This window comes from Saccoglossus kowalevskii, chromosome 17 (assembly GCF_978046115.1).
Source record: "Saccoglossus kowalevskii chromosome 17, keSacKowa6.1, whole genome shotgun sequence".
NCBI classification, from domain to species: domain Eukaryota; kingdom Metazoa; phylum Hemichordata; class Enteropneusta; family Harrimaniidae; genus Saccoglossus; species Saccoglossus kowalevskii.
The window spans coordinates 12,383,559-12,395,058 of record NC_140657.1 but is presented as its reverse complement, the minus strand read 5'-3'; the positions used below and the strand labels follow the sequence as shown (position 1 = coordinate 12,395,058).

Genomic DNA, 11,500 nt, shown 5'->3' with positions numbered 1-11,500 from the left:
AAAGTAAATGTGTGTTATTTTTCATAGTGGCTGTTCAAAACACATTTTCTCTCTCAAGACATTTTATGAGTGAATTACAAATGAGAGTGCTAACATACATATTCCGTCACGAAACCGTCTGTGTCTGGGAATATTTGTCAAAGATGTAATACCGTCTTTATAGCCAAAGCTAAATTACACCTTATGTAACAAGAATGGTGGTACGCGGGTTTTAAAATATGATGCCCTAGCCTTCTAATCAGTTATTATCCTATTAACCAAAATGCTTTTTCCTATTTAATAGATCGAACAAGTGTTTTCTAATTATGATTAAAGAACTGGCCGTTGTATTAGTGGTGATATGGTACTCACCAATAACTGCTGAATTACCGAATGTAAGTTTATATTCAATACAATAATAACATGAAGTAAAACTCGATGGAATGACAAAATAACATAATGTACGAGTAAATGGGAGGAAGTGAGTGAGTGAGTGGTTTGCGTGGTATTGTGCGTGATAGGAGTTAGATGGCGTGAGTCGAATGGATTGTATGAAAACGAAGTAAGATATACTGAGTTAAATTATTCTATTCGTTTTAGACTCGTGCTGCTCACGTTGATGAACTTCTTGAACGATATCAAAGGAGCCCATTCACGCCCGACTTTCATTATGATGACGAATCGCCATATGACGGAAGTGAGTGATTTTATTAAAGAGATGATGTGCATGCGAACATGTATTTTGCGGGCTTGTGGGAGATGATTTTCAGAAGAACGTAATTTAGGAGATAGTATACCATATTTGAATTTTGCGGGCTTGCGGAGGCTGATTTTTTGAAGAACGTAATTTACGAGATATTTATTTAGCGAAGCCGTCTCACAACGACAAACCATCACAGAATTGGGGTGTTAACTTCTCATACAGGGACATTGCAAGTTTTGTTTATTCTGAAGTTGCATTTTCAAAATTGCGGCAATATTAACTACCAATAAGTATACACAGAATGACTGTATTTCAAGTAACTTGTTAAAAAGTAGCACTGAGATGTGAACAATGTGTTTTCAGAACAGCCAAGACTTGTTGGTAAACAAGAAATTATTGTTAATACTAATGTTTTGTTCCGCATGCTTGTTAATTCATTGGATTCATCATCCCCAAACCGTTGTTATTGTAGCACACGAATGAGTCTATGAAACAATGACATCTGTAATTCATATGTCCTCAATGATTATCATAAAGTTATGATATTCGGAGTATCAGAGTATTCTACCCGTTCTTTACTTGTTCCTCTTAGTTGCCAGCTGTACGTCAGAGTGTGGCGGCGAATTGCGGGAAGCTGCTATTGGATGCGATATTAGAAGCGAGGTGCAAGTCAATTGCTATACTGGATTTATGAGTGGAGTAGTATGCTGCGTCAGTAAGTACTTGTTTAGTCTAGGCACTCAGTTATGTTTTTTTAAGTAAATAAACGCGGATAACCGGTAAAAAAAGAAATTCTTGGCTACGTAAAATATGTCATCAAATTGAATCGTGGTCGGGGAGGGGGTCATGGTGAGAAAGATGGTGGGGTTGGGGGGTGTTTGACTGCTCGAACTTGTTGAACCCAATTGGGGCGGCCATTCCAACTTGAAAATAGTCAAGAATTTGAAGTTCGTAAAATGAAATAGAAAAATTGGTTATAAGTGTGTTTATAAACCGCGTATACACTACGCAAATCGATTCAACTTGATAGTTCAACGTGAATAGCGTGTAACTTTTAGTTTTGTTTGGTGAAACAATTATCGAAGATTTTGGTCGGATTGTATCGACAACTTGAAGGACCTGCTAGCGCACGTTTATCAACGGATTGGTGACTAGTGAGACTTTCTTGCATTTAGAGTAATTAACGTCAACCGTGTATACAGTGCTCTCCTGCATTATTCCTGACTGTATTTGAGTTAATGTGTGCTGTGTCTTAGACACTATTTTATTTTGGCTTATTTAGTTAAAAATACAATTTGTGTCACTGTCAAACGGCATAGAGAAAGGGTATGTCTTTTTTCTTAATAAGTGTGGGTGATACTGCATGTTCAAGTTAAAGTTCACGGTTGTTACAGGCATTATATTTAAGACGTGACAGCCTTAACTTTTTTTGTTAATTGTTTTTAGTGCATTACTTACTTTTTTCGAATTCCCTTTCGGAAGTTCTTATTTTGTGTTAACTTCACTACACTGTTGTATTGAGTACACAACTATCGATTTCAATAAGTTGCTATCCGATTTTCAAAAAACAAGTTCTGCTGTAGACTCTAAAGAAGAGGGATAAGAAACCGAGTCATTTTTTTATGTAGTGTTGGTAACTGATAATTTGTGTCATTAATCTGGACCTGCAGCTGACGGCTCGCGTCCTGTTCTACAGAAAACGTAACTAAAGTCAACACACATGGTCAACGTGAACAAGCGATCAACGCATTTTTTTGAAATTAAATAAATAATTACGCTATTTTATGCGTGGAGTATAAGCTCATAAAACCGATAATGGCTTATTTAGACATCAAATTTATACTAGTATTTTGAGGCTTTTTCAACTTATGTTTAAATTGGGGTATACGAAACGTTCCAACCACCTGTTTTGGACGAGAAATGCATGGAACGGAGACCTTTTCACTGTTTCAATGTACTTTCGCATAAATTAAGATACTTTGTGTTATAATCATCTTTGGCTGAATCTGTGTAAAAGTTCTCGTTTGTTTAGACTTTTTAATAGGGTCATCTTAAAAAAAAAACACGTACATTTCAAAATGTTCTAGTGTTGTTCAGTGAAATGTTACATGTTCATCTTTTACCAGCAAACACATTTGCTAAGTAATTTTAAAATATTACTAGGAATCAAATAAATAAAACAACATGTCTTTTTTCTTGAAAGGCAAATCTTGTCACGATGCGATGGGAGTATGTCGAAAAAACGAGCTTGATCCATTTGAATCTGAACTGGCTAGCTCTGGCATGACATGTCGAGTGGGTTACACTTGTTTTCGCAGTGAGTATCATATTCTGCCGCAAGGTATATCGATTAAAGCGGGAGGGTCGTCACCTGCGCACGCGCGAGAATTGATTCCCAAGCGACGATAACAACGCACGCTAAAAAACGCAAAGGCTCATGGATAAACTCTTGTTCGTAAAAAACGACACGCTATGGCTGTCTGACGCATGCGCAGGTGACTACTCTCCAGTTTTAACTACACCACACTTGTATACGTATAGCACATTTATTGATTAATACCCCTTCACTTCAAAAAAAATTAGTAACCATGTACCGTAAAAGTGGGCGTGTGTGTTTGTGCAACATCGTTTGACACCTGGTCCAGTTATGGACGGGAACTTTGATGCAAACGAGTCATTCAGAGACTGAATTACTCATTTTTATCATACGGAAGTTTAAAGCGGGGGAGTCGTCACCTGCGCATGCGTCAGATGGCCATAGCGTGGCATTATTTAAAAACATTCATCTACTCCTGAGCCTTTGCGTTTTTAGCGTGTGTTGTTATCGTCGCTTGGGACTCAATTCCCACGCGTGCGCAGGTGACGACCCTCCCGCTTTAACGCAGCAAAGCACAATGCCGCTGTTACTTCATATTGGTTATAATTCATCATATGTTCGCGTCCATGAGATTTATATAATTTCTTCTTGATTGACTCATACACAATTATCATCGATTATATTAGAAAACGCATATATTTCGAATAATAATATATTTTTTTTTGACTGAGCTATATATATTTTAAACTATATATGAAGATGATGTAATGACTATAACTATGAAATTGTATAGGTGTATTTCTCAATGGCCGCCAAAATCTCGTTGAGAGGGAGAGAACCACGAGACTTGGAAACCGTGTTTCATTCATTCCAATTACCGCGTCCACTAATCTAGCTACCGTTCATTGCATATTAAGAAGAAGAAGTAGCTTCTATGAGATATCTATAATATTATGTACATATGTTAAAGCGCGGTGGTCGTCGCGCAGCGCGTGTTAGAATTTCATGTAAATAAACAATGTATTTTACACGCGTTGTATACGTCGCTATGAGTCCCGTATCGAACAGGACGCGGCACGACGACTGCCGTCCTTTAAATCATTTTTGAACATTCCCTAGAAAAGTGCGAGTTTTGTGGTGGTGTGTGTACGACCAGTAGCTCATGCTCAGGAGGCTTCAGAAAATATCCCGGAAGAAGCTGCACATGTTCTAAAGGACACATTTGTTGTTTGGACCCGGATTTGGATCCAGGTAAGTTCACGTGTTTTATTGTGTATTATATTATAGCATTGTCAATACCAGCGAAGTTTATGACGTCATTGCCACAGATTATTCGCGATAATGTATTGCATTATTGCACATCAAGGTTCCGTGCAATGCATAGGAATAAAATGTTCGGGAAACAAATAAAGAGACGGGCATTTAATGATAAGGGAAATTATGTGGTGAAAACGAATAAAATGTAAACTAAAAATGAATAACTCTGAACTACATGAAAAATAATTATTTGTTCTTAGTTTACATGAAAAATGTCATTCCCGCCATAACGACAAACACAAATCGTCGTCTGGCCAATCCCAACTTCGCGAGAAACACCCGGTACCTACGTCCAACGCGTATATAAACGTAGCTCAATGTCGACGAAACCCAGTTAAATACGCTCGAAAATGCATGAAATGAAAAAAAATACTTCACAGCAGACTAAATAGAGAGTACATGTTACGCCACCAATTTTGAAGACCTTCCTGTCGTTGAGCTCGCCGACTTCCAGCGGGAATTTTACGCTTCAGCTCGCAAGCAAGATGGGGTGCAGTGAAGCAAGACGTAGCGGTCTCAAGCACACTTTGCACTCCATAATGCAAAGTGTGTTTTCGTTCATTATTGAATACATTATTGTTTAAATAATACACGTGTCATCCTAAACATTGAACTAATATTTGTTTTCTTTGTTATTTATGAACCAAATGGACGTCATTTTTTTTCTATTTTCAACGGTCCACCGTCAACTTGTTTAAACACAAATTTGGAAAAACCATGTATGTTGATGAAAGTTGATAAAAATGACTTTGATGTTTGTAAGGTTAAGACGTGAACAAAAGTGGAAGTAAAAATGTCTTGAAACAGTGATAGACAATAACAAATTGATCGTTTCGAGTTGTATAAATATATGTAATGTCATATCTTTTAGCATCAAACGTAATTTAATTATAAACACATATATACAATTCTAGATTGTCGACAGTCGGTCGTACCTAACATTAATCTGTTATTATTAATATATATTGTGTATAAATGTAATAGGCATAAATGAATTGCGAACGCCGGGACAGGAATTATGGAGTGCCGGTAAGCACGACCGTCTCTTGGGACTAAAGTCTCTCGCTTGAAATGCTTCGCATTTCCCATTAAATACATTCGGCGTTTGAATATCTAGGATACACAATTACATTAGGCCCGATGACTGTCAACAGTAAATACAATTCGTGAGGTTGTTGGAAAACGTTTAAAGTGTTAGGTTTTCTAAAAAAAATTGATAGTGACCATATCGTATTAAGACCTTATGTGCAACGTCAGTGAAGAGCAATCTTGGTAGCATAGTGGCTGTCGCATCACACTCGAACCCTTCTTTAGGCCGAACATCAAAAAGGGTCGGCCCCTACCCTGGGTGAGTGTGCCATAGACTCAATGGGAAGGCCAATTCCGCTTTTGGGAGCCTTGGTTAAATTCCGCCGGTGTTTGTGTTTGGCCGGGCCTGGTTGACGCCAGAACAGCGCATTGAAATTGCTATTTGATAGACAAATGGCCGCACAGCCCTGTCATGTAGTTCCAAACATGAATATGACTTCTTTGGTAAAAATTCACTATGTGTCAATGACTAGCACTTGCAATTTGCAAAGTCAGGAGAGACAACAGTGATATTTCAATGTCCGAAACTGTCGCCTGGCACAAAACATTTGCAAAAAAAAAGGAAAAGCAATCTTGAGTATTACGAACATGTGTGATCTCCTTCACAAACATTTTTTGTTAATAAAATTGAACGAGTTCAAAAGAAATTTATCAAATGTGTATGTACACCGTCAAATATAATATACTCTTCAAAAGATTGTGTATCACTTTGCAACCATTTCAACTTATTGCCTTTAGAAATACTTATTACAGAAATTCTTCCATTCTTATTACAATTGCTTCTAAATTTTGGCGAAAATCCCATTTTACACCTTGTCATACGAGGTTGCGCTCGCTTTTCCTTGTCCCAATATGTCAAGATGCGACTTTTGTCAAAAAATGTTAATACTATCCTCGTGTACTTGCTCTGTTCAATACAAAGTAAAAAAACAACACAATTAATATTTTTAACATTTTTAATAGTTTTTAAAACAATGTAGTCGCATTTTGTCATAGTTATTTATGGTTTTTAAATATTTGTTAAATGTTGTTTTATTTGTGATATTTTTGTGCAAGCCTATAATTGTTTTTTTTTTTGCGGTAGCTCAATAAAAATAAAAAATAAATAAAAAATAATCCACGAATATTTTCTAATTACAGGCTTCAATAGCTGCAAATTTAATTCCCACTGTCAAGGAAGGTGCATTGACAAAGACGAGGATTGTGAACCAACAGAGAAGCAATGCGTGGACGAACCTTGCGTATGCACGAAAAAAGACAAATGCTGCCTTAAAAGTAATTTCATACTTCTCTTAATCCTTGAAAAACGTGTTAAAAGAAATATGAAAAAAAACTTTAACATAATTAGTCACATTCTCTAGCGCCGATACGCTTGTGTGTCGTAAACTGACATTGATGGATGTAGGAATTGCCGTTCTAGCGACATCTGTATTTATCTGTTTCATTTTTTTTATTAAAAACGGAAAAATTAAATTTAAATTAATTCAAGTTATTCGGCATTAATGTTCTATTATTCATCTAGTTGTTTTCCTTTTTGTTTTACAGAATGTAATCTGAAAGACGGAGGTAGGTTCGGGATTTTTACGTATAGCATTACGGAGGCATTACGGATGTAATTTATGATATTTTTTATATATTATTTTTATTCAGTATGCACCCTAGGCCTCCGGCCCTTTGTGCAAAAGGAAATTACAACAGTAATTTAGTGACCTTAAATATAAATACATAAATACATGCGTATAAAAAGGACAGACTCAAGGCATGTATTGTTCTTTCTGTTTGAAAGCAAAAAATAAAAATTTGGCTAAATTTCTCACAGTGTCCACATTGGATGAGAACATAAGCTGAACAAACTTCTCTATATTGGGGTTAATAAAATACTGTCTAGGAATATACTTTTCCATCAAAGACTGGTAGGAAGTACATATCAAAAGAAAATGATACTCGTTTTCTATGTTGCCATCATGACAACTGTGGCATAACCTATTTTCCCGTGGAAGATTTACATGTCTTCCCTCTTCAGTATGTTCCTGGCTTGACACACGAAAAAACGTTAGTGCCCATTTAAAAATAGGTTTCATTGGAATTAGTAGATATTGTTCTAGGGAAAGTGCCTCCTTAAACAATTTATAAGTATCAAGTCTACTAAAGCTGTCTATGTCTATATGCCATTGTTGAAATTCAATGTCTTTACATCGTTTTCTGAACTCAAATAGAAATTTGGGTTCATTTCCAACTCCCTGGTTATACCAAGCCTCAGCAAAACCGTTATTCAATAGGATATTTTTTAGTTCATTGACCCAGCAATCAATCTAGATAACATTGATGTACATATCTGTTTGTATCTGTTTGTATCCATTTTTAGTATTTTTTCCAATATTTTACCATTCTGGGTAGCCTTAATGCACGTAAACTAAATCTCCGAAGCTCTCCTCGTACTGCAGTATTAGTTGCTGGTATATTCTGTTTCAGGGTATATTTACAAAATTCGGTATGTACGCGTTCTGTGTTCGGGGTTTACTCTCTAAGAGAGGCACAATTGTTTTCCCAGAAGAGCAACCTATTGTATAACATTCTAGTAAAGATCTTACTGATAATGGGCAGTAATGTGACCCCCCTGTAATTGTTTGGTTCATCTTTTTTACCCTTTTTAAAAATAGGGAAAATAATCAGACCAGGACACAGGAAACATACTTGTGTTAAAAATTACATTGAAAAGTTGACATAGCAAGGAAATAAATGACCACATATCTTATAAAATTCTGTCCGTATTCCATCAATACCAGGGGATTTATTGTTTTTCAGGCAATTAATATTAGCAATAACTTCATCTTCTGTGATTGGCTGGTCCAATACCTCTATGATAATATCCTCATTATGAATACCCAAGTCCCCCCAGGGTCTCTCTTATTTTTTTAAAAAAGACAAACACTTTCTGGAGTCGTTTCCTTTAAAGCTTGTCCAATTTCTTGTAGAACCTTAGCTTTAAAATTAGCTGTCTTTTCACGTCAAAGATTGCGATATCGAGTTTTTTTTCTTTTATAATTTTCCAAATTTCTCAAATTCTTAAATTTTCTATACGTGTTCAATAGGCAATATACATTTTTTTTAAAATAAAAAGCACTCTTTATCAAACCAGTCATTTTCCTAAAATGCATTATCGTGAAATGGCAATTTAGGCTTCGCAACTTTATAAAACAGTTCATTAATTTTTTGTACCAAAATATCAACACTTTCCAATAAACTATCCAAAAAAAGGTAAACTGCATCTTGCAGCATATCTTCATTAAATAAACTAGTAAACACATTATGAAGAACTTTGTAAACGGTTGAGACGACTGGGACTGATGTGCACTATTTTCTGCATAACTACCAATCATAAAATTCGTTTCTAGCGTAAATTGTAAAGGGAAGTGATCAGATTCCAATCTATTACCGATTAAAAAAATTAAAATACTGTTAAAAATATCTTTCGATACAAGTAAGTAATCAACAAGACTTTTCCCCATTGCGGACATATAAGTAAATGCGCCATAACAGTCACCTTTTGTCCTACCATTTACAATGTTCAGTGATAAAGTCTTGCACAACTCCACCAGTTTTTCACCATATTCATTGACATCTGTGTCGCAACTATTACGTAATCTTTGAACTGTGTCATAAATGTTGTTATCTATCGGTAAGTAATCAACACTGTCATAAACAATGTTGTCTTCAAGTACACCTGTTCGGGCGTTAACATTCTCACATAATAAAATTTTGCATTGATCATATTTACTATGGAACGCAGAAATTTTGCCCTCACTAGTATCAAAGATATCATCGTCAGAATATCTAGAGGAGCCTTTTGATGTAATATAAAGTAAACCAAGTATCAATGGGGCGGTAACTGGAAATGCTAACTTTAGCAATATATTGGCATTATCAGATTCCAAATATGTGATATACTTGCAAAGGCTATGTTTAATTAAAATAAGTAAACCCCCTGACGGTCTGCCCCGAGTATTACTAGGCGCACGAATTTTCGAACAACTTTGGTATCCCTCAAAGGAAAACGTTTGCCTTTTTGTAGCCCACGTTTCTACGTTTTGCAATTTAATTGCTGAATGGTAAATTACCACAGTTGCTGCTGTGATTCTTGAATCACATACACATTTTTCAAAAAAAAATATAAATAAATATAAATATTCGTCCATATTGCATCTTTTAAGATTGTCGAATGACGGGTATTTTGAGATTCGTTTTGATTTAACGTTCTCGACATGGGTGTGGGTTATTCATTATTTAAACTGGAAAGGTATATTTGTATTATTAATTGGAATAGTAAGGATAATCTTAATATAAAGTCAATGGTAACTTCTACTATTGTTACAGTTGACAAGTGTGCCGAGACTTTTCCTGGCCGTGGTAAGTGTCGTCCACAATGTCAACAAGGCTTCGAAGTTGCATATCATTTACCGGGATTATGTGAAAACAGATGTTCTTGCTGTAAACAACTAGGTAAATTACAAAATCACTCTGTGTCAACTTATTTTGAGTCGTTCGAAATATTGTCGAATTAAGTGCAAATAACTGTTCTTTCTGATTTCTTTTAAATAACGCGATATTACGTATCAGTTGACTGTGAATCGAACTGCAAGGGTGTATGCAGCACTTCGCCCATTGATGGATTTGTGGAAAAGAAGTATTGTGAATGCCCAAATAATAAACTTTGCTGGATTCCAAAAAGTAAGTAACTATACATATATGCGTTGTCAATATCTATATTATGTCATTTGCATTTGCAAACAAGTGATTTGAACATACTGAGAACCACAACATAAAGTTCTCATTTTAACCTTGTCTCGTAATTGTATAATATTTTTTTAAAGCGACGTTTAAAAAAAATTACAGTGCCGCAATAATCATTTTTGTTTCAATGTATTTTTTATTTTTTCATCAACTGTAGGAATGGGAGGTGAGTATATGAATAATATCGCACTATTTTTTTTGTTTATAAAATATACATATGCAACCATCGTTGGTCTATAATGTAAACCATTGAATGTACAAAAAAGACTATCACAGACTGTTTTTCCCTGCATTACTGCAGAACGATATTAAAAAACATTCATTCGTTTGTAAAACAATTTATCTCAAATAACCTATTGTTATTTCCACATTACGCTGTTCATGAAACGTGATTATCGATAAATTAAATTGCTACAACTGAATATGAAACAAAAATATTCATAACAAACATACAAACATACAGTACAATCGAATTCTTGTCAATGCTATTATAAGGTCACCCAAATGTCATTGGCGACCCAAAGTACAGTAGTTTCGATGGTATGGATTTCAAGTTCCACGGGATATGCTCATACGTGCTATTCCAGGAATGCGTTATGACACCTAGGTTTAAGGTTATTGCCAAACATGCATCTGCTGAAGACATGATGGGTCACCAAAAAGCTTACGTGGTTGCGGTGAGAGTCATTGTATACAACACAGTTATTGACCTTACTTCTAAAGAAGTAAAGGTAAAGTATCCAAGATGTCTATGCATGCGTACCCCGCTTCTAAAAGAAAAAAAAACAAATAACTAGATAGCGAAATAAAATTGTTATATAGAAACTATAATAGCCCTTATACTTGATCCTTGAATTTCTTTCAATTGCTTTGTTTCAACTTATGCTTTCCAAAGTACCAGTTCGTCCTCGTATTATTTTATTTATGTTGACCAGTTATACGTTGATAATAGAGTGCACGTGAAAAATGTTTCCGTAATCAAAAGCATTGTCAGGATATTTACAATACTTTTTTCTCAAACCCGAATAAATTGGATACATCATGAATAAGTGAACATTACTGTCCAGCTATTTTTTACTTCACGTGTGTATTCTATGACAGTAAATATTCTGGTAAAGCTCGGTACAAAAATTAATGCTTTTTTCTTGAATTCAGTTTTGTGCTACATAACACGTGTTTCTACATTACTCACACTGCTGCATGTAGTAAAATGTTTTAGGAAGTATGTAAACATATACATACATAATTACGTATTATTATCTTCAGATAAATGGAAGTTCTGTTCTATCAAAACTACCGATGAC

The 11,500-nt window shown here is 35.3% G+C and overlaps 1 protein-coding gene across 1 annotated transcript; it reads left to right on the top strand.

The window, feature by feature from the left end:
* The first annotated feature begins 305 nt into the window (after positions 1 to 305).
* On the top strand, positions 306 to 11,366 carry LOC100374601 (uncharacterized). Its single transcript, XM_085491870.1, has 10 exons — positions 306 to 374; positions 580 to 676; positions 1,275 to 1,397; positions 2,886 to 2,999; positions 4,119 to 4,250; positions 6,951 to 6,971; positions 9,780 to 9,905; positions 10,354 to 10,362; positions 10,692 to 10,927; positions 11,352 to 11,366. The coding sequence occupies exons 1-10, from the start codon at positions 306 to 308 to the stop codon at positions 11,364 to 11,366; spliced, it is 942 nt and encodes a 313-aa protein (XP_085347996.1).
* The last annotated feature ends 134 nt before the right edge of the window (positions 11,367 to 11,500 follow it).

Excerpts from the sequence above, each read along its gene's own strand:
- LOC100374601 (XM_085491870.1), top strand. The coding sequence starts at position 306 with ATGATTAAAGAACTGGCCGTTGTATTAGTGGTGATATGGTACTCACCA. Across the intron at positions 1,398-2,885 it reads TGGAGTAGTATGCTGCGTCA|GCAAATCTTGTCACGATGCG; the intron begins GTAAGTACTTGT and ends TTTTCTTGAAAG. Across the intron at positions 4,251-6,950 it reads GGACCCGGATTTGGATCCAG|AATGTAATCTGAAAGACGGA; the intron begins GTAAGTTCACGT and ends TTTGTTTTACAG.